This window comes from Perissodus microlepis, chromosome 20 (genome assembly GCF_051167445.1).
Source record: "Perissodus microlepis isolate ML-2025 ecotype Zambia chromosome 20, ASM5116744v1, whole genome shotgun sequence".
NCBI lineage: Eukaryota > Metazoa > Chordata > Actinopteri > Cichliformes > Cichlidae > Perissodus > Perissodus microlepis.
In genome coordinates this window covers 35493932-35517915 of record NC_140480.1, presented here as the reverse complement: position 1 = coordinate 35517915, position 23984 = coordinate 35493932, and the positions used below count along the sequence as shown (strand labels likewise).

The 23984-nt window shown below is 49.5% G+C and overlaps 1 protein-coding gene across 2 annotated transcripts in view; it reads left to right on the top strand.

Annotated features, from left to right (window-relative positions):
- The window catches only part of lama5 (laminin, alpha 5), a 74917-nt gene that overhangs the window by 12257 nt on the left and 38676 nt on the right, over positions 1-23984 (top strand). For both annotated transcript variants that reach the window (XM_084916005.1, XM_084916004.1), the window contains exons 3-13: positions 11157-11274; positions 12209-12327; positions 12609-12779; positions 13991-14088; positions 20043-20158; positions 21986-22104; positions 22182-22272; positions 22361-22495; positions 23055-23114; positions 23354-23494; positions 23766-23903. In XM_084916005.1, the coding sequence (XP_084772131.1) occupies positions 11157-11274; positions 12209-12327; positions 12609-12779; positions 13991-14088; positions 20043-20158; positions 21986-22104; positions 22182-22272; positions 22361-22495; positions 23055-23114; positions 23354-23494; positions 23766-23903 (1306 nt within the window). The remainder of the gene's footprint in view (positions 1-11156; positions 11275-12208; positions 12328-12608; positions 12780-13990; positions 14089-20042; positions 20159-21985; positions 22105-22181; positions 22273-22360; positions 22496-23054; positions 23115-23353; positions 23495-23765; positions 23904-23984) is intronic.

Here is a 23984-nt window from a genome sequence, read left to right as displayed (position 1 = left end):
CCTATAACATCAACAGGTTAGCAGCACGGACACACAAGTTACATACAATCATTTACAAATATAATAAATATACTGTTAGAAATTAAAAGTATTGAGTGCAGCGATGGACTGAAGCTGCTGGTAGTCCAATAAACAGGTCCTCTGTATTTAAGAATGTCAGAGTGCAGCTGGTAAATCACTAATCACATATACACACTTATACATACAGAGATGTGTATTATATATTCACATTAACAAGATTCAGGGTTTTCTAAAAAGAGGAGCAGATGAAGAAAGTCTGTTTGAGAAATAGAAAAATTTATTTTGAATTAATGAAATTCTATGAAGATATGATTGACATGTAGCAGCCCACACACTAGTACTAGACATTATGTGTGGATAAATGAAAAATTAATGTAATATCAACATACAGGAACAATTTATAGAATGCCGAGCTCTGCTCAGAATATCGACTTCATCGACTTTCTGCAGACAAATTCAGGATTTTGTTTTCAAGTTAGTTTGTCATCAACCAGAACTCCTGAAAGAGTTTAATGCCCTCGATAAACACATCTATAAAACAACTGTTTTTGTAGAAAGATAAAAACGTTTTTTTTATGAATATAAGGTGACAGCTTGTTAGCATAACTCTTCTTTTGCTTCTCTTATAAGGTCATCAAAATTTGAGTGAGATAAGTGTCAGCTGCAAACATCAGAGGGAGTACATTTTTACAGACATAGTTTCAAAATCATGAATGTAAATTAAAAATACGAGCGGGCCTAAAACCCCACACACAAGCTCCCTTTGAATTCTGGTTATTAACAATGACCCGTTTTTCTCTTATTGTTATCTAATATTTCCAGTTCCAATTTTATTTAATTTTGTTAAAAGCATTTTAAACTGAACTGTGTCAAACGCCTTTGACAAATCTAGGAACAAACCAAGGGAATATTTTTATCATCCAACCCTGTAGAAAGGCCCGCTCTGAAGACATTTTTTCTATAAATCCAGAACGGTGATTATACGATATTATTATCAGACAGATGTTTTCAAATTCTTAGTACTTTGGAAAAAAACAGGTGAGAGGCCGACAGGTAAAGAAACTAGATTTGAATAAAGGACTTTATCTACTTTTTAAACCTTGTTTTTAAACACAACACGTGTAAAGGGTTCAGTGATAACAGGAGCTGCTTGTCTCGCCGTGGTCAGCGGCGTGGTCAACATTTTTAGTGTTATTTGGAAAAACCTCTGTAGGAGCTGGAGGGTCAACCACACCTGAACAAGCTGACACAGGTGGATGCTGACACAGGTGGATGCTGACACAGGTGGATGCTGACACAGGTGGATGCTGAAAGGTGGATGCTGACACAGGTGGATGCTGACACAGGTGGATGCTGAAAGGTGGATGCTGAAAGGTGGATGCTGAAAGGTGGATGCTGACACAGGTGGATGCTGACACAGGTGGCTGTAGCTGCTAGCTTCAGCTCAGCTCCACCTCTGGACTGCATTTGGACTGCTGGAGCCTTCAGGAGCATTTAGTGACCAATCATACGCCTGCTGTGAGGTGAGATGTGGGCGTGGCCTTCAAAGCACGAGCATCGGGGTTTCCTGTGTCTCTGACAGAAGGTCGAGTTTCAGAGTCCAGCTCTGCGCTGCAGGAGGAGGAAGAGCGAGTTCGGCTCGACAGAAGGTTTTTTTGTGCGCCATCCTCGTCCTTCTGAAGGACGCCACAGACTGCGAGCTGTGTTCTTCCTGCTCGGCCGGCCCACGCTAAGAATAGTCTGATGCTAATGTCCCGCTGCTGGCGCACAATGAGCTCCTTCAGAGTGACAGAAGAACCATATTTAACTCTGGTGTTTACTGTGAAACCCTCGGTCACTTATTCTCACTCGCCTCCTCTAAATCTGCTCAGGATATTTTGAACACGTCCCACTCGCTGCTGAATTTAACCAGCCGTTATTTTTCACCTCTGCGGCTCCTCCACACTGACCTCCTCTCCACCGCTTCCTGTTGTCCATCATCCGTCAGTTACACTGACAGGTGCAGTAATGTGAAGGGGGCAAAGCCACATGTGTGACTTAGAGTTTGAGCCGCCCTTCTTGTCTTATCTCTGCCTTCAAACGTTGATCCTGCAGGTCTGGAAGGACGGCGTTGGAGGAGCACTCAGCAGCCCATCAATCATCTTCATTTATCAGAGTTTTCCATGAATGGAGGGATGAAGGAGGGCAAATACACGCTAAGAAACTTGGGCAGGGAGGCAATGGCAGCTGAGAGGAGAGAGAGGGGCTAATGTGACGGTAAATATCGGCCTATCGTTGTTTGAGTTTCTTGTTTTTCAGCTGGGGCTGAAACGAAGGAGAGAGAGGGTGTGGACTGTAGAGGGCACGAGGTCACGCTTTGTGTATTTGTCGTGTTCAGCAAAGGGAGCACGCACAGGTCTTTGTTTACACACTGCACAATCTCAGGTTTTTATTTTATTTTGACCTCCTGCTCACGACCTGTGACGTATCCAGAGTATCGGCAGACACGCCTCCTTTATAAGTCCCAACGCTGAGGTCATGGAAAATAAAAAAGCCATGTGGAAGGAGAAGTTTGTCTTCTCCTTAAAGGAAGAGTGTAGTGTGTAGTGCAGTGTAGTGTGTGTGTGTGTGTCCAGCTGAAGGCTAATGATAGCAACATGCTAATGCAGAATAGAATGGGTGGGAGTGATCACAGGTGTAAAACGCCATCACACCTGGCCCTGTGGTGCAGGTTGGTGGGTAGGAGTCTGTCGGGTGTAGCTCATAGTTCGCGGTCGGTGCCGGGCTTGCAGGACAAAGCGTGAGGAAGAGGAGGAGGAAGGCTCAACAGCTCTTAGTTTTTGTTCACAGAGGCTGACGGTTACTGCAGGTGTTCTCACATCAAACACATCTGGACACATCTGTTCTCAGCCTGCTATCTGAGCAGCCCGACGTAGACTTATACTGGTTTGTGCTGCCATTTAACTGGGACCATTTTCTCTGTTTTCCTGGAGAGCTGGAATGTGATTGGTCAGGGTGTGGAAGCTGAAGAAGAGGGAGGAGGTGTGGGAGTGTTTTCTCAGAGTTCGGTCATAAAGAGGTGGTGGGAGTGGAGGTGGGGTGTGTTTGCGTGCCACCACACGGGCGGAGCTGCAGCTCACTGAGTGCTTACAGAGCAGCAGAGCGTCACCACGGCGTCCACCTCAGTGATGGTTGAAGTAATGGTCGTAGTTTGAGTGACGCAGCTGGAGCTGCTGATGAACTTGGCCATTTTGAAAGCGTCAGGTTGGAGGACTTCCTGTGATCTCTGAGCGCCCTTCCTCTTCATAAATCTCCACAGCCGTTAAACGGGCGACCCCGTCACCGTCAGTGGGCGTGTTCCACGCTGGGCCGTGCTGAGGTGTCCACGGAGGCCTGACAGAAACAAGCTGGCAGCTGCATACATCAGGGCCAACAGCTGGAGGGCCTCAGCACTCCCAGACACCATCAACGGCCAGTCCGTCACACTGGGAATGTTCGGCACGCCGAGGAGACTTCTGTCAGTGTGATGGACATCGCACGGTCAGAAACAGGAAGCTGCTCTCTGTCACTGCTTCAGCAGGGATTTACAAACGTTGTATTTCTGTTCCAGGCAGAAAAACGCTGACAGCGTTCATTCGAACCCAAACTAACGGCTAAACCTTGTTAAACTGCTGAACCACAGTCATCAACGTGAAGCTGAGTTTGTCATTGGCCAGAGCCGACTGACCCTCGATCACCAGCTGCAAACGAAAACGCCGAGGTCAACGAATCACCATCCGCTCGACTGCGACGCTTGAACCAGCATCAGCCTCCAAACTCCGTGAAGCGTGACTGATTCGTTACTGATTACTCATCAGTGTGTCACAAACTGAGGACGAAGAGGAGGGACTGAGATCAGCTGTGATGACCTGTCAGCACTGTGATTGGCAGCTGACATCTTCTCTCACTCTGGATGTTGACCTCTGACCTGAACGTTCATGTTGTGGTCTGGAGCTCATTTCCGTGAACCTCTCTGTACTCGGTCTCTGTTATCGCTCGTCCTCCTCCTCTTCTTCCTCCTCCTGTAATTAAAGAATGTGACCCAGCCGTCTGTTCTGATAACGGCTGGATGGAGCGCATGAAAGAGGAGCGCATCAGGAACGTGGAGAAAGTCGAGGTCACAGGATGGGAAGCCTCCCTTCCTTCTGCTCCGTCCTCCCTTCGTGCTCAGCTGACTTCTCCTCTGAGGGAGGGAGGGTCTTATCTGTCACAAGCTGGAAAAATGTTTCCTTTTTCCAGAACACATGAAACGGCCCTGGGAATGCGTGCAGCGCTGTTATAAATCCTCACGTCTTCTGCAGTCAAATCCAGAAAAAGTGCAACTTTTAACTGAAAGCTGTGAGATTGTTAGCATAGACTGTAAATAAAGATGTACATAACCACAGTGACATTGGGTATGGAGGATTGGGGCGCTGAGTGCTGAAGATAAGTTTTCCCGTTATGGTTGTAGATGCATAATTTCTTGGGGGAAATCAGTGTTTCCACCACGGCGACGTTCCTGAAAGGCAGCACGTCTCCAGGCGCCCTCGTCTCTCGCCCCGACACGTTTTTATGTCGGAGCTTTCAGCGCCGTGCCTAACAGCTGAGGACAGAGCCGTGAACTTTACACGAGTGACATGTTTGAGCGTGTACACGCCGGCCGCCTAGGAGCAGGCTGTGGCCTTGACTGCGGTGGAGCTTCAGGATGCGGACTCGTTTCTACGCCCAGGATTTAGGCCTGGAACAGCTTGTAGAAGAATCAGAACCAGCGTTTATGTTTTCATGGATGCGCACTGATCCTCGCTCTGCTCACGGAGGAATTGCGCTCTTTTCATGACCTCGCAGGTCGGCTAGCTCGGGGCTAGCTTTGGCTTTTCCAGCTGTGATGTGGGAGTGCTCCACCAGAGCCCGAAGCCATGTAATGTTGTGTTTGTGTGTCAGGGCCGCATGATGGCACTTTATAAAAAACGACCTGTTTTTTGTTCTCATGTTTTTCACATCAGAAGCACAAATTTCTTCTCAAAGCTGAACTGAGGTTTTTATCTGAACCTGACTCACAGTGTCTGACGCTCGCTGAGAATGGTAGTTGTAATCAGTAATGCACTATCCACATATCACCAACACGCGGAGCGTCACAGCTGTCACCCGACAGGAACGCCGGGTGGCCTTTAAACCTGTGACCGTTCCACCGGGCACCAACGAATCCAGCGTGTTTCACGCCCGGCCACAGAGGCGCCTCGCTTCACACAGCCAAACCTGAAACTGTCACAAAATGTTCTCAGTGAAATCTGAGAGGACTGGGGAGACTTTTCCAGGCTGGGAATTGTGACTTGGAATTCCAGCAGAGAATTAGACGGAGATTCCTGACCCCGCCCCCCCCGAGGGGAGAGACAGAGATGTTCCTGTTAGTGCACTAACTTACTTTAAATTCATAACTCAGACCTGATTCCATCTGTTCTCCTCCACTTATCCTTGTCAGGGTCGGGGACAGACAACCATTCATAGTACTGTGGGAGCAGAACACACCAGCCTGATGCTGGAATCAAACTCGGGACCTTCTTGCTGCGAGGCATCAGTGCTAACCTGTTTCTGCTGTGTGCTGATTTTGTTCCTGGGTTTATCCGTTCCCATGGAGACTTTAGAAACGTCCTTGAAGGCGCTGAATAGTTTTGATGAATAAATGTTACAGATGGACTGTGAGGAATGAAACACACACACAGCAGCTGGCGGGTCTCCTGTACTGATAAACTGTACGAGGAGTGAATCAGTGGTTCTTGTTGTTAGCAGCTGCTCCTTGCTTTGGCCCTGCAGTCCGTCTGCAGACTCAGATTACACAGATTAGAACTCAGATTAGCCACATGGCTGTCCTGCTGTCCAGCTGACCCCTGAGATGGACTCAGGGAGCACATCTGTGCAGACAGATGCAGCTGCTGCTCGTGTCTTTATAAGACGGCCTTTATTCCGGGGAAGACTTGAAGTACATTTCCGTGAGTTGTGTACTTTATCGAAGTATTCCGATATGTAAATGTTATGTACTCAGAATCTGCACTTTGTTCATATTTCACAGCTTTTAAATGTTCCTGCATTCCACAAAGTGACCAGGTCACATGATCTCTGTGGTGCAGGTGACTATAACCTGTGTGACTTCAGTGCATCAGGTGACCTTCTTACTGCTCTCTTATTGGTGTTTGCTGAAACGTCTCCTCCTCACGCTGTCCCTTTGTTGTGCGTCTCCATGCTTATTGCCATAGTTACCTGTGGCACCAGGAATGTGGAGCCACCAAGGAATGTGTACAATTATTAAACCAGTGAGGGGCCAGACACACACAGACACGCACACACGGAGACACGCACACACGGAGACACGCACAGACACGCACAGACACGCACAGACGGAGACACACACAGACACGCACAGACACGCACACACGGAGACACACACAGACACGCACAGACACGCACACACGGAGACACACACGCACAGACACGCACACACGGAGACACGCACAGACACGCACACACGGAGACACGCACAGACACGCACACACGGAGACACACACAGACACGCACAGACACGCACACACGGAGACACACACAGACACGCACACACGGAGACACACACGCACAGACACGCACACACGGAGACACACACAGACAGACACACGGAGACACACACACAGACACACACAGACACACACACGGAGACACGCACACAGACACAGACACACACAGACACACACACACACAGACACACACACACACACACATGAAGACACACATGATCGACCCTCGTTAGTTAGAAGCGCTGTTGGAACCATGCAGGCCCTAACCGTGAGCTGTGCTGAGGCGGCGTCCTTCGCTCCGTGCTGAATCCGGGAAAGTGAGTTTGAATGACCTGCAGATGATCCTGCGGCTCCTGTTTGCCCACAAACACAGACTTAGTCTGATGTTTCCTCAGCACCGAGGCTCAGTCTGATGTTTCCTCAGCACCGAGGCTCAGTCTGATGTTTCCTAAGCACTGAGGCTCAGTCTGATGTTTCCTCAGCACCGAGGCTCAGTCTGATGTTTCCTCAGCACCGAGGCTCAGTCTGATGTTTCCTAAGCACCGAGGCTCAGTCTGATGTTTCCTAAGCACTGAGGCTCAGTCTGATGTTTCCTAAGCACTGAGTCTCAGTCTGATGTTTCCTAAGCACTGAGGCTCAGTCTGATGTTTCCTCAGCACCGAGGCTCAGTCTGATGTTTCCTCAGCACCGAGGTTCAGTCTGATGTTTCCTAAGCACTGAGGCTCAGTCTGATGTTTCCTCAGCACCGAGGCTCAGTCTGATGTTTCCTCAGCACCGAGGCTCAGTCTGATGTTTCCTCAGCACCGAGGCTCAGTCTGATGTTTCCTAAGCACCGAGGCTCAGTCTGATGTTTCCTAAGCACTGAGGCTCAGTCTGATGTTTCCTAAGCACTGAGGCTCAGTCTGATGTTTCCTCAGCACTGAGGCTCAGTCTGATGTTTCCTAAGCACTGAGGCTCAGTCTGATGTTTCCTAAGCACTGAGGCTCAGTCTGATGTTTCCTAAGCACTGAGGTTCAGTCTGATGTTTCCTAAGCACTGAGGCTCAGTCTGATGTTTCCTAAGCACTGAGGCTCAGTCTGATGTTTCCTAAGCACTGAGGTTCAGTCTGATGTTTCCTAAGCACTGAGGCTCAGTCTGATGTTTCCTCAGCACTGAGGCTCAGTCTGATGTTTCCTAAGCACCGAGGCTCAGTCTGATGTTTCCTAAGCACTGAGGCTCAGTCTGATGTTTCCTCAGCACCGAGGCTCAGTCTGATGTTTCCTAAGCACCGAGGCTCAGTCTGATGTTTCCTAAGCACCGAGGCTCAGTCTGATGTTTCCTCAGCACTGAGGTTCAGTCTGATGTTTCCTAAGCACTGAGGTTCAGTCTGATGTTTCCTAAGCACTGAGGCTCAGTCTGATGTTTCCTAAGCACTGAGGTTCAGTCTGATGTTTCCTAAGCACTGAGGTTCAGTCTGATGTTTCCTCAGCACTGAGGCTCAGTCTGATGTTTCCTAAGCACTGAGGTTCAGTCTGATGTTTCCTAAGCACTGAGGTTCAGTCTGATGTTTCCTAAGCACTGAGGCTCAGTCTGATGTTTCCTAAGCACTGAGGTTCAGTCTGATGTTTCCTAAGCACTGAGGCTCAGTCTGATGTTTCCTCAGCACTGAGGCTCAGTCTGATGTTTCCTAAGCACCGAGGCTCAGTCTGATGTTTCCTAAGCACTGAGGCTCAGTCTGATGTTTCCTCAGCACCGAGGCTCAGTCTGATGTTTCCTAAGCACCGAGGCTCAGTCTGATGTTTCCTAAGCACCGAGGCTCAGTCTGATGTTTCCTCAGCACCGAGGCTCAGTCTGATGTTTCCTAAGCACCGAGGCTCAGTCTGATGTTTCCTAAGCACCGAGGCTCAGTCTGATGTTTCCTCAGCACCGAGGCTCAGTCTGATGTTTCCTCAGCACCGAGGCTCAGTCTGATGTTTCCTCAGCACCGAGGCTCAGTCTGATGTTTCCTCAGCACCGAGGCTCAGTCTGATGTTTCCTCAGCACCGAGGCTCAGTCTGATGTTTCCTCAGCACCGAGGCTCAGTCTGATGTTTCCTCAGCACCGAGGCTCAGTCTGATGTTTCCTAAGCACCGAGGCTCAGTCTGATGTTTCCTCAGCACCGAGGCTCAGTCTGATGTTTCCTCAGCACTGAGGCCGTCACTGATCCATAACTGCTGAGGACGTGCGATGGAAAAAGGGTCAGTGAGACTTTTGTTCAGACATTTTCAGACGAGCTCCCACAGAGAGCCGGAGATGGACGGGGGCGGAAACCAAACCGCGGCACCTCTGAGCCTGCTCTACGTCAGCACATTCACGGTGAAAGCTGCTCTGCGAGGTCCGTCCTGCTCCTCTCTGACTCCAACACTATGATAAAAAAATCTCCAGAATCAACTTCCTGTTTCATTCAATCAGACCTGAAAGCCAAAAACAATAAAAAGGAGTTTACTGAGCACAAGACTCGTTCTCTTGTTTCTTCTATCCAATCAGAACTCACCCAGAGAAAGAGAAAATAAAGGTGGGAGGGGCGTGTTTATGTGGAGCTCTTAAATTTAGCAGGTTAAAGGTCAGAAATGTGTTTTACAACAACAGCACTGGGGTTCAGTGTTGCTGTTGTTTCTTTGTTCTTCCTGTCGTATGTCTCCTGCTCTGACGGTGGATGGTCATGTGCTCGACTGCACCAGAAGAAGAATCATGCAAAGCTGCTCCAAGAATAGAAATATGGAGTTCTACTGCTGAGAATCAGCAGTCCACGACTTTAAGGCTTTGTTTAAAAAGAGGACAAACTGTTGGACAGATGCAGATGGATGGACGGCCCTCCTGTCCCCGGACTCCCGTCATCGTCAGCCTCTCTGCGTTCCTGCTGTCATCACTTCTGACAGCGCTCGCCTTTAAAAGGAGGAAGTGGAGATGACGGGCCCGAGCTCCGACGACGGCTGATCAAAGACTGGGAGAGACGAAGAGCAGAGATCATCTGCAACTGTCAGGCTGCAAGTGCTCAGAATGACTGATCACCATAATTTACCGTTGTGTTCATTATTATGTTTATTTACTAATGTCGTGAATCATGAGCAGGAACCGCTCAGAGCCACGCCTCTCATCGCCTGAGGTAAACTCGACCTGTGAGGCAGCTTTGTGTGTTTCCTGAGGGCCAAGATGACAAACGGACTCAAACTGTGGATGTTAAAGTTCACATCTTTGATCTGAAGCTTTAAAATGTAACAAATCAAATGTTTGAGTTTTTCCACATTAATGAGACTCTGAGCATTTCTCTGCTCAATGGGTGCTTATTTTTAGGTACGGTGGGACCGATGAAGGCATCGTTCAGACGTGAGCCAGGAACGTGTGAAGCTTTGAACCAATCAGCAGTGAGCTGTGAGCGAGGCCTCACACGGGACGTCAGAGCTCGTGTCATCGCGTTTCTTTGTCGCTTTAGTTTGTTCTGCTGCAGCTGGGGAGTGATCTCAAGGTCAGACACACAACGGTTTGTCATCACCGTCCAATCAGCTTGGGAATGAACGGGGGGGTGATGGGTGACGAGAAAAGGTGTCGGCAGGAGCACACTAGGAGCTCCGGCTCAGCTCTGCGACGGTAGCTGATGACACGTGCGCCTCCTCACAGAGGTCAGCTGTTTAGCTCAGAGCACGCCAGCGTCTCCCTGAGCAGCTCTCTAACGTTCATCTCCATCCAGCCCAGTCCTTCTTTCTTCTTCAAAATGCATTTATATTTAATATTTTCTAGACAAGAAACTACAAGTATTTTTCTACAGAATCATACATGTGCACTTCATATTTATACTTGATATTTATCTTTCATCTTTTTGTTGTATTGTGACTTTATTTTGGTTGCGCCTCGTGGGCTCTGTGTACGTCCTGCATCCTCGCCCACAGTGAGAGTACATTTTCTGTTTCATCCTCTCCAAACGTCGACCTCAAACACAAACTCTAAAACCTGCAGTTCCTCTAGCGTCCAGCAGAGGCTGCAGTGAGTCCTGTGCAGTGAAGCCTGCGCTCCAGCTGAGGCTCAGAGCAAAGGGTAGTGATTGGATGTTGCTGTGATGCTGTCACAGCCTGTGGATGCAGCTAACATGCTCACATCAAAGACAGGATGGTGATGTAGTCACCTGGTACTGGTTACTGATCCACCCTCGCTGCAGTAGCTCGTTAGCTAATGACAGAATTGCAGCCAGAAAAACTGTTTTTGAAAATAAAAGCTGAAAGGTGTTTTTTATGTTGTTGTGTCATTATTGTGAAAACTAAACATCACAGTGATTTAGTGGTTTTGATGATGGTTCATAAACGATGGCCCACTGCTGCCCCTGTTTAAACTGGCTGTCTTTGCTTGGTGTCGGGTTGAGTTTGTAACATCACACAGCACTGACGCTGACACAGAGTCCAGGAAGCAGTGAACAGCGCCGTCTTTTCCCTCCTTTTAGTCTTGTCGTTTTGTTTTTTCTTGTTTTTCCTGCTTTAAAGTGAGTCCTGCTGTTTCTCCATCGACGGTCCAAACCAGGTCAAAGTGCTTTTCATCAGCGTTTCTTCTTCTTCGGTATCTCTGCAGCTCTTCCACGTGGCATACGTGCTGATCAAATTCGCCAACTCTCCGCGGCCTGACCTCTGGGTTCTGGAGAGATCCGTGGACTTCGGGCAGACCTACCAGCCGTGGCAGTACTTCGCCTGTGAGTAACAGCACACGCTTGCATGCATGTTCACCTGTACGACCCCGACAGCCGAGGACCGAACTGTGTCAGATTCCACCGTCCTGACCTCCTGTGGGTCACCCTAACTCTTCTTCTAACCTCAGTTAAACAGCAGCCCGGGGGCCGGGGGGAGGGGCATTACATCACAGGCCTGCCAGCTGATTGGCTGTGGCAGCCGTCAGTTCAGGTGAGCTGGAGGGGAATTCCAGGACTGTTGCCAGCAGGTCGCAGCGTGACGTTTAACTAGCAGATGTGTGCCTCATTCAGACTCACACCAGGTGTCTGAGGTGGTGGCAGATAAATGAAAAGGTGACGGCTTAATGCAGGTGTTCATGTCATAAATGTGGAATGTGGTTAGCTTGACTTTTAATTTGAAAGAATGCTGCAGAATAATCTCTGCAGCTCTGTTTTCTCTCTTCTACCAGCGTCGGTGCTGGTACTGGTGCAGTAACTGGTACTGGTGCAGTAACTGGTACTGGTGCTGGTGCTAAGATCAGCCTATAGTTCAGAAGCTCTGAGAAGCGGACATTACATAGCATTACTCGCAGTATTTCGGGGTATTTCCATGTAGAATTTAGGGCTGTATCCACCAATCACTGGTGAATTTCTTGGCTTAGCTCCTCCCACATCTGCTGACATCACTGCATCCTGCTATGGGCCCAGCCACAGTGTGATGCTGTGCTTCTCTGAGCTTTTTGAGGATGAGCACCTGTAGTTTCTGTTGACGTGTGGAAACAGCTGAACGGTGTTCACTAACATGACTCCAGCTGTGGTGTTAGGGTTTGAGAGCAGCTGCTTAGAGATGCTCTAATCATCAACTGAAGTGGATCCTGAGGACATCTCACACTTTTCTGTTTTCTTGTGTGTGTGTGTGTGTGTGTGTGTGTGTGTGTGTGTGTGTGTGTGTGTGTAGCCTCCAAGAGAGACTGCATCGAGCGTTTTGGACAGAGCACCATTGAGAGGATCAGCCACGATGATGACATCGTCTGCACCACCGAGTATTCACGCATCGTGCCGCTGGAGAATGGAGAGGTGAGACAATCACGTGATCAAATTACAACGACTCTGTAACGAGATCAGTTTAAAGATAGCTGGGAGAAAGATGAGTGAGGAGGACGTAGAAATCTATCAGCCAAAGGAACGAGCGAGTGGTCCAAATGGATAAATAATGCTCAGAAAGTGAGAAAAAAGCAGACAATGACTAAAGGTTGAAATTCTGAGCTGTTAGCTAACATCAGATCAAGGAATTGGTCAGCTGACCCGAGGAACGATCAGCTGCCAGGTGTTTGCAGGTTTCGTGTCTTTGTCCTCAGATCGTCGTGTCTTTGGTGAACGGTCGTCCCGGGGCGATGAACTTTTCGTACTCGCCAGTACTGAGGGAGTTCACCAAGGCCACAAACATCAGGCTCCGCTTCCTGAGAACCAACACGCTGCTGGGTCACCTGATGGGCAAGGCGCTCCGCGACCCCACCGTCACCCGCAGGGTAAGGCACCGCAGCAAACCAATCGTCAGTCAGCACGCACTGACATCATAGTTTGCTGATTTGCTGCTGTTGGGTGTTTACTGCTACATGTTGCGTTTTCTGGACTGATCATGACAAACACTAAAGAAGAGATCATGCTCCTCAAGTCTGTTAAATGAATCCTACAAGGCTGTAAGATGGATGCATGGATGGTTGGATGGATGCATGGATGTTGGATGGATGCATGGATGTTGGATGGATGGATGCATGGATGGATGCTTGGATGGATGCATGGATGGATGGTTGGCTGGATGGATGCATGGATGGATGGTTGGATGGATGGATGCATGGATGGATGGTTGGATGCATGGATGGATGGTTGGATGGATGGATGGATGGTTGGCTGGATGGATGTTTGGATGCATGGATGGATGGTTGGATGCATGGATGGATGGAGGCATGGATGGATGGTTGGATGGTTGGATGGATGCATGGATGGATGGTTGGCTGGATGGATGGATGGATGCATGGATGGATGGTTGGATGCATGGTTGGAGGCATGGATGGATGCATGGATGCATGGTTGGATGCATGGATGGATGGAGGCATGGATGGATGCATGGATGGTTGGATGGTTGGCTGGATGGATGCATGGATGGATGGATGGATGGATAGATGGATGGATGGTTGGCTGGATGGATGGTTGGCTGGATGGATGCATGGATGGATGGATGGATGGATGGTTGGATGGATGGATGGTTGGCTGGATGGATGCATGGATGGATGGATGCATGGATGGTTGGATGGTTGGCTGGATGGATGCATGGATGGATGGATGGATGGATGGTTGGCTGGATGGATGGTTGGCTGGATGGATGCATGGATGGATGGATGCATGGATGGTTGGATGGTTGGATGGTTGGCTGGATGGATGCATGGATGGATGGATAGATGGATGGATGGTTGGCTGGATGGATGCATGGATGGATGGATGGATGGATGGTTGGATGGATGGATGGATGTGATACGCCTTCACAACAAGAGACGTCGTCAACATCTGGACGTTTAGGAAAGCGATGCAGAGAACTTGGTGTCAAATTGTGATGAAGAGTCAGTGTGTGAGTTGTCCTAGCATGAGTGGTGTTGTTCTTTGAAGTGACTGTAGGCAGCAAAGAACCCTGAAGCTGCCAGCAGTGTTTCTGACTCAGCTCCTGCTGTGATCTGTGTTCTAGTATTACTACAGCATCAAAGACATCAGTATCGGAGGACGCTGTGTGTGCAACGGGCATGCTGAGGCCTGCAACGCCAAAGACCCCAGCAACCCCTACAAGTAAGATTTAACTCACACACACGCACACACTCGTTCACTGTGTTTGTCTCTTGGAGTCACACACACACACGCACACACTCGTTCACTGTGTTTGTCTCTTGGAGTCACACACACACTCACCTCTTTCCCCGGAGCTGTGATCTGAAAGGCGTCAGGTACTCCTGTCTGAGGGTTGGCTGTGTGCCACGCTCTTACATATGTGCATACCTGCGATGGAAATAAATGCTAGCTGTGTTTGAGCATGTGCTGGCAAATGAGGGTACAGCTGGCATTCAGAGGAGCACAGCATGGCCTCACAGAACCTGCAGCTGCTCAGTAAACTCCGTCACCACGTACGTCTGAGCAAAGCTCGCCTGGATGTCAGATATAGGTGGGCTACAGCTAGCAGCGTAGCCACTCTGGAGTTGTCCAAACCACAAAACTAGGAAACTTTTTCAAAGAGGCCACGCCCCCAGATATGACAACTTTAATCCAGTTTAAACAGGTGAGTCATGGAAACATGTTCCCATGACAACTTTAATCCAGTTTAAACAGGTGAGTCATGGAAACATGTTCCCTTGTACAGGTGTTGTACAATCTTTTAGTTGATAAGCTTCTTAACCAGTTTAAACTTGATCTTAATCTCGTTGGTTGGGTTTTAGACTTTTTAACTGACAGATCTCAGTGTGTGAGAGTGAACGGCTGTTTCTCCAAACAGCTGAACTCTTCTGCTGGCTCACCACAAGGTTGTTGTCTCTCTCCTCTACTGTATATTTTGTACACTAATGACTGTCGCAGTACACAGGCCAACAGGCATTTCATTAAATACGCAGATGACGCAGTCATTGTAAGCCTCCTTCATGGTGAAGAGGATTCCCATGGGCCTGTTGTGGATGAGTTTGTTTCGTGGTGTGATCAGTCCTTCTTAAAGATCAACACACTGAAAACCAGGACATGGTTATTGACTTCAGGAAGTCATCCCCCCATCCTGCGCTAACAGTGGTAAATGGTGCAGCCATTGAACTGGTGGACAGTTATAAATATTTGGGGGTTGTTCTTGATAAGGCTCTGTGCTTTGAGTCACATCTTGCTGCTACAGTGAAAAAGGTTCAGACTTTTTAAGGAGGTTGAGAGGTTTTAATGTTTCATCTGTAATGATGACTCTTTTTTATAAAAGTTTTATTGAATCTGTTTTAACCTTCTGTATCATTGCTTGGTACGGTAATATGTCCCTGAATAATAAGACCAGACTTAACAACCTGGTTCAAGTGGCTGGTCAGGTTTCAGGGAGGTCTCAGGTCCAGCTTGTGGACTTCTATAACAGGCAGGTGCTGAGGAAGGCGACCTCTGCCCTGTTGTGTTCAGATCATCCTCTCTTTAATGATTTTCAACTGCTTCCATCAGGTCGTCGTTATAAAGTGCCTGCAGTGAAGACAAAGAGACATAGATTGTCTTTTGTACCTGCTGCTATTATCATAGTTAATAACACTAAACCATAAGTGTTGTTGCCATTGCACACTGCACTTTTTTGATGAAAAATCTAGGTTGTTTTATCAGGCTTATATTATATTATTTTGGTGAGTGTATGTGATGTGTTGGTTGTCTGTTTGTTTGTTTGTACGGACATACTGCAAATCAATTTCCTGTTAGGGACAATAAAGTTACCATTGACCATTGTTGTGAAGATGGAAGTGATCCACAGCAGGGCTCTAGAGTGCGACCAAATTTTTCAGCGGTGCGACTAAAAACAATCCTTGGTGGCACTGGTGCGACCAGCTGTTCCAGTAAGGAACAAAAAAAAAGTCTCTGCAACTCTGAAAGTCTCCGTGTGGTCAACAACGAATTGACTTTTAAATATAACTGAATTTTGCCAGAAACGCCAGCATCTCAGGTTAAAGCTCACAAAACTGTTTCAACAACCACCAAACAGTAAATGAGAGCAGGTAACGGACTCCACACAAAGACGTAAACACAGAGCGGACCGACGCGTCAGAATCAGCGTTCTCTTTCTCGGCTTTCTCACCCGACGGCCCGCACACGGAAACGCCGTCGGGGCTGAAAGCCGACAGCTCGCTGACTCTGATGCGTCGGGTCCGCGCTGTGTTTACGTCTTTTTTGCGCTCGATTCTGAGCTGCAGGTTTTATCTCTCTCCAACCAAAATTCATTGAACCAGCAGCAAAAGAAGATCCAAACTACACTTCACGTTTGATAAATGTCATCATGGATTCACTCTGACCTTTGCTGTTTTGCTTCCACCATGATAAAAACCACACTTCATGCACAGCTCTCTCTGTCAAATCTTTTCTGCATTATTCATTCACCTATCACCCATAGAGCTGCCACAAACGATTATTTTGATAGTCGGCTAGTCAGATCATCATCCATTGGACGTAAAACGTTCTGCTCTTATATAACTATCATTAGCTTACAGCTTGAAGTGTTTAAGGCGCTAACTAAAAATAAAGACAAGATGATATGAAACGGCTGTGTGCAGGCAGGAAAAGGACCCAAAGTGCAGACTCCGGAGACAAACGTGAACTCAAACAGCTTTAATGCTGAACTCAAAGTAACAAACGTCCAAAATACAAACAATAAACACAGGCAGACAGAACAGCATGAATGAGGGTAGATACATTCTCGCATGAAAATATCTTGTGACCCAGAAAGAGTAATATTTCAAACTCCGCCCCTCTGCGTTCCAGTGGCGATATCCCAGAATGCAGAAATGCATTCTGGGATATCGCATTTCGTCATTTAGAGCTGATTGGAGACCAGAACAGCCAATCAGACTTTTTTGCATCCAAGTCTGTGATTGGCTGGTTTTGTGGCACAAATATAACGGTGTAGAGAAAGAGCTGCTAGTGCACGGGCAGAAATGTTGAGAGCGCGAGCAACACAATGCGAGCGAGCGCAAATGCAAAAACTGAGTGAGAGGGGCTGCTGTTGTGTGTGTGTGTGTGTGTGTGTGTGTGGATAATAGCAAACACTGAAATTATTTTTTTGCACGCAGCCATGAAGTTTGTTCACTCAAATTCAGCTTTTCTTCGCTCAAAATAAATTTCTCCTCAAAATGCAACACTTGCACCTGCACATTTATTTTTTACGTGCGCTCAGAATAGTGGCACAAAAATAACGCCATAGCACAGAGACCAAACAGTTTGTGTGAACATGTTTAACATGTCTGTGGGACTGACTCACTGCTGCCTCCGCTGGACGGCAGAGGAACTGCAGGTCTAGCGTGGACACGAAGACGGTCTGCTGGGAGAGCGAGGAGGTGTTTGTGACTGTGATGCACGGACATAGGTGTGTGTGTGTGTGTGTGTGTGTGTGTGTTAAGACTTAAGCCGGTGTTTAGCTGTCATCATTACAGAAACATGAATACGCGTCTGTTTCCTCTGTCTGCATGCACAGACGTGCAGTCCTGCTGTTTGTTTTCCATTTCTTTCCTGTGTGCAGTGCAAATTATTACCCATGCATTATCTCACTCTCTCACACACACACACGCACGCGCACACACACACACACACACTCGTACAGACTCATTGAGGGAGTGTGGACACAGCTTGGTGCGGAGCTGCTTTTAAACATGATTCATTTGCGATTTGAGGGGGAGATGTGATGCACAGCAGAGACACTCGCAGCTGCTGGGACTCTTTCCGCTGTCACGCCGACATCCTGGAGATATTTAAGCTGCACGTTAATTGACAGTCGATAAAGACATCCAGGTGGCTCCATTTCCAGTTGTTAACCCTGAGGTCAGGAAATCTCTGGGGCTATAAACCAGTGACAGAGCTCAAGCTTCCCCTCATATTTCTGTTTTGTGGTTTCAACAGGCAGCAGTTTGTTTCATTTACTGTCCAAAGCTGGAAGTTCAAATCTGTACATCTCAGAGGCGCGAAGCTGCAAACCTCCTGCTGCACAACCTGAAGAGAATAAAGTGAATAAAGACTGTGAGTGAAAGGGAGGACGTGTGGTTGGTGTCTCTGCTCCAGGCACAGCTCTCCTGACATTTGTGCCAAACTGAATGAAGAGATATGATGATGTTACCGAGTTTAGTGCACATGTCGCTGCCAGCAGGAAGTAGTGTGTTTCGGTCTGCGTGGTGTAGCGGGCAGGTACCGGCTCACAGACTCGGTGCCGTGGGTTTGTGTTCAGCTGATGCTGGGGTTTGTATGAAATGGTCCTCGGGGCTGCAGCTCTGAGATGCCGCAGGCGGCGTGCAGCTGCACTCGTGGCTCTCCTGGTTTAAACTGCGGTTGATCGCTGAGCGCAGCAGTCCTGAGCTCGCCAGGTCTCAAAGGAAGGGTGGAGGAGAGCGGGAGGGCACTCCACCATGGGCTCAGTCTGCAGCGTTCTTGTGCTCAGAACAATGTATGAAACTCCTGCGCAGCATCAGTGTCCCAGGACAAAGTGGTGCAGCTGGAGATGAGCAGACGGGGCTGCCGTCAAATGAAGGCTCAATAAAAATAATAGAAATTCCATGTGCAGCATGTCTCTATTGTTGCAGAGCCCTTCCTGTGTTTTATGACCTTTAACCTGCTGCTGATGAGCTCAGCTGTGCAGCGTCTGCTCACCTGCAGCCTTCGAACGCACCTGCGACGTCCCGACAGAGTCCAGGCTGACGCTGCTCTGCATTCCTGCGCTCTGACACAAAGCGAGGTCAGGAGAGATTTATTCGAATTCCTTTATCGCTCTGACGCCTGCCTGCACGCCGCAGCCAAAGACACGATCTGCTCTAGTTCCCGGACGTGTTCGCCGACCCTCATTCATCTCATTATTGGAATGTTTGAACATTTTCATAAGAACATAAACCACACGCCTGCTCCGTGCCTCTGTTTAAGATACCAGAATACTCGTCATACCCAGTTTGCCACAGCTGAAGGAGCTGAACGCCGCTTCCAAAGCACGCTTTAAACAGTCTGCAAGTCAGAGCTCAGGTGACCTCGCTGACAGGTTAGACACACTTCTGATCGGCAGTGTGTGCTCACACGGATGCTTTGTTTGTTATTCTCTCATTAATTCAATGAAACAGCTGGAATCAGCAGGCCAATCACAGCAGAGTCTGCGTTGACGCGGCGTGGACTCCTGAGGATGTGCACGTCAGAGTTTCAGAGCGCTCGTGGTTCTGACGGATTATCACTGAATATGTGCCGCGACCCCACACACACACACACACACACACACACACACACACACACACACACACACACACACACACACACCAGCTGTGAATGAAGAATCCAGATGTGGCCCCTGAGCTGTGATCCTGAACTAAAGGTGAAACCAAACACATCAATCTGAGAGCAGCTGTAAAGCGCACGCAGCGGCGAGCGCGCCTCTGACACGTCAGGGTTACACACAGGAAATATCATCTGTGTGATGTCACATATTTACGTGTGACCAGCAGGTTTTACCTGTCACACCAAGCTCTGCTGGCTTTCTGCTGCAGCTCTGCATTATTCACACATCCGGTGTAAGAAGAGCGTGCTGGGCCTCGCCTCCGCAGAGATCCAGTGCACACAGCGTTGGTTCAGCTCGCTGAGATGAGCGCGGCGTGAGGTCTGCAGAAGCGACACACTGAACTCGCCCTCGGGCTGTTTGCCAGGAACGCACACTCAGATATTACACAGCCATCGCACACACTGACACACAGGCATTCCTGCCGTAAACACGCCTGACGAGCCGATCTCTGTCTGCGCTTTATCACTCACACTTTACGTGATCGCACAGCTGCTGGAGCCCAGACAGGAAGTACCAGGTGGAAACGCACCATTTAATGTCGTTTCCTTGAAGCAGCTGACCTCCAGAGGTCGAGGTGGCTGGAGAAGGTGACGGGCAAGCAGATCAAACTGTAACTGAGTACCTTTACTCAAGTACTTTGCTGAAGTACGGCTTTAATGAAGCATGGATGCCGACATCATGTTGTGTGTGTGCGCGCGTGTGTGCATTAACCCTTTCACTCTGTTGTTTACAGGTTGCAGTGCGACTGTCAGCATCACACCTGCGGCGTATCTTGTGACCAGTGTTGCCCTGGATACCACCAGTTGGCATGGAAACCAGCCACGACCTACAGTGCCAACGAGTGTGAACGTGAGTGCGTGCAAACACACAGACACACACACGGGGTCGTGACCCCTGCAGAGAAATGTGCTTCCTGCGTGGGGTCAGGTGACCTCGCGGGTCCGTGTGAATTAAGAACATCCTCGCTGGGCTTTTCAATCTGCCGCTCGTCCGCTGTGACGGGCAGCTCCGCCCATGTGCTCTGGCCGTCTTTGCTGATTCGATGAAAGCCCAGTCGGGGTCGCCACGTTTTAAGAGCCTGCGTGTGTTCCTCGTGTTCTGCCCGGTGTTGTAGGGTCCAGGTGTGTGTTCAGAGGCTGGTGGGAGTCACAGAGGAGGTCTGTGTGTGGGGGCTTCAGGTAAACGTCAGTGTTGAGGTTTCCATCCACAAACAGTAAACTGTGTCTCCATCCACTGAGCTGATGTGAGCAGGATCTGTACCAGCTGGTTCCACCTCCAGGCTGGCTCCAATTGGTGACAGTGGGGGGCCCACGGCACACCCATGTTTGTGTCTGTGGAAAGCCTCATTATACAGAGCCTCATCTGTAGAGTTCAGGTGTGTTTTTGAGTGGTTAAAGGTTAAATGACTACATCGTGTGGCGCTCAGCGTCTGATCCTGTTCAGAGCTCTGCTTATGTGTACAGGAGAGCGCCGTCTGTTATCAGAGCTGCAGTTATATTTAACAAAGACCAACAAGGGTATCAGTGAGGTCACCGGAGGTCGCCGAGGGTCGGCCCGGAGCCGCCGTCAGAGGGGAAAGGCGTCTGTCTGTAAAAACGGAAACAGCTGTTTCTGTTCTAGGTGTGAGGCTCCGCCTCCTCAGCACGCTCACAAACTTAATAACTTACCTGTCTTGTTATTTTAAATGCTGGCTCCTGCTCGGGTGTGAGAACAACCCCCCCACTTAATCCTAGCGTGTAACATGTGACACGTGTGAACTTTGTCCCAGATAGCGGAGAGCACAGCAGAGGTCCAGACGGACTCTCAGGAGCGCTTATCTGCCTCTCAGCGTCCGGGCGGTGCCGGCTGAATAAACCAGCGCTCCAATAATGACGGCAGGTTCCTCCGAGCCGGGAGCGTCTGAGTCTGTCTCCACAGAAACCGCTCGCAGGTGTTGTCGGGCGTTTCAGACAGATTAGAAATGTCCCGCCCTTTCCCAGGATCAGCATGCAGTTTACACAACACTCCAAAGCTGGAACGTTTTTCTGGGATTACTGTGGATCTGTGTGTGCTCCACACAGGTAAATGCTGCTGCCTTCGTCTCACGTGTGGGAACCTTCAGCGTCAACATCACACCTGGAAGCTACCTGAGCTCATGGTGCAGATGTGGCAGCAGCTGGAGGAGCAGCCGGACTGTAATCAGACATGAAACAGTGTGTGTGCGTGTGTGCGTGTGTGCATGTGTGCGCGTGTGTGCGTGCGTGTGTGCGTGCGTGCGTGCGTTAATCACAGTTTCTCTCCTTTCACCGTGTTTGACTTTGTGTTCAGACAAACGTGTGATCATGTGACCCTCGGCGGCCTGTAATCTGCTAAAAGCGCCTGTCACAGGAAACAGGAAGAGCTGAGCAGACGAGTGCAGAGTTTACCTTAATGATCGAGTGTGTGCTGTCGGGGTTTCCCCCAGGGGTGTGTGTGTGTTGGTTAGAGGAATGAGAGGTGCTGATTGGTCGATGATGTCGTGCGTGACAGCCCGCTGTGTCTGCTTCGTGGTTTCCTCTGAATCTCAGGAGTGACTCTCTCGAGTGTGAATGAGGATGTAAATGAAGCGCAGGTGTATCCTGGTCACACCTGCGAGTGTTTCTTCTTCAGGTGTGACTTCCTGTGTGTGTCTTCACCTGTCTGTGTTCTCACCTGCAGCCTGCAACTGCCACCGTCACTCTTTCGACTGTTACTATGACCCCGAGGTGGACGAGAGGAGAGCCAGCCTCGACATCCATGGACACTACAGAGGGGGCGGAGTCTGCCTCAACTGTCAGGTACCTGACACACCTGAAACTGTGTTAGTGTGTGTGACCTGTGATGACTGACTGTAATGGGAACTTTTCCCTCTCAGCATCACACCACTGGAGTCAACTGTGAGCGCTGCGTCCCCACCTACTACAGGTCACCTGACCACGCCATCGACTCGCCGCTGGCCTGCTCACGTGAGCCTGACACACACACACACAGACACACACACACACAGGTCATCTTCTTCTGTCCCATCCTCCTAATCTCTCGTCCCGCCCACAGCCTGTGACTGTGATGTGGAGTTTACAGACGGTACCTGTGAGGATCTGACCGGGCGATGTTTCTGCAAACCGAACTACACCGGCGAGAACTGTGACTCGTGCGCCGCCGGCTTCACCGGCTTCCCCGAGTGTTACCGTGAGTTTCACAAACACCTCAAAGCATCCTGGAGGGTTCCCTGCAGCTTCAGCCTCAAACAAATGCACTCACTAGGTGCTGCGAACACAGCTGCTGTGGGCGCCCTGCGGGTGGCGCTGTGCTGCAGACGCAGGAACTTTGTTTGACTGACACATAACCAGAACAAAAGGCGAGGAACAAAGACACACAGCAGCAGGCAGAGGACCGTGAGGGACGGGAGGGGCGGGTACAGGTGTGGGCGGGGCTCTAATACAGGAAGTTAAACTAGAAGAACACATATGGACAGACTAGCCCTCTTAACCTAAACTCCCTCTAACATTGGAACTACAGCGATCATAAGTACAGTACAGCCGAACAGCTCAGAGGATTCAAAGTTCACTAAAGGAGCCCAAAGAAGTTTGATCGCAGCTTTTTATGACTGTAAATTTAGAAGAAAGCAGATCACAGCGAAAGAATTCACATCCACAAATCACATCAGAGCAGGGCTCACAGCTGTGATGGTGTGAGCAGCACGCCGCTGTGGTTACACAACCTGACCTCTGCTGTCTCTGCCCTACAGCCAGCCCCACACACCCCACCACCATCAACGGGGAGGCCAGACCAGCAGGAGAGATCATCAGTGAGTGTGCAACACACACACACACACACACACACGTGTCTGTGCTGCTAAATACAAGTGATGGTGTTTAGTGCACAGACGGTTTCACTGATAAACACAGATCTGTCAGCTGACCTTGACTTGCTCCAGAGCGTGGATGTTCCCACGCTCTCCTGCAGCCACTCGCTCAGGTTTGCAGGAGGAGCCTGAGGTGAGTTTACTGAGAGGAACGTCTAAGCGAGGCTGTGTTCTGTGTGCAGACTGCGAGTGCAGCGCAGCAGGAACCGTGGAGAACTCGTGCAGGGCCGACCCTCGGACCGGGACCTGCATCTGCAAACCGGGTTTCACCGGAGACCACTGCGACGCCTGCGCGCCGGGCTTCTACGGGCTCAACTGTGAGGGTGAGACGTGCACATTTAAGCCTAACACGTCAGGAACATGCCCACGGCTGCAGCTTCAGCACGTCAGCACGAAACACACGAGCTGCAAAAAGCAGCATTTTCATCTCCACCCATCTCCAACATGTGTCAGTCACACCTGTGATCTGATGACTCACAGCCGTCCAATCACAGAGCCGAGGGGACGACGTCCTGCTTGTTTCAGTAATCCACAAACACAACACTGACACTTATGTATGGCTGTGTGTGTGTGTGTGTGTGTGTGTGTGTGTAGCCTGTCAGTGTGCAGGGCCTGGCTGCCTGGACGGGTCATGTGACGAGGTCACCGGTCACGGTGTGTGTCGCGGCGGGTTCCTGGGTCCTCAGTGCGACCGGTGTGCTCCGGGCTACTTCAGCTACCCGCTGTGCCAGCGTAAGTCCCGCCCATCAGACCCGGACTCTCAGTTACACTCAGAGATCTCCTCATGACCTCCAGCACGCGTGTAGCTCAGCG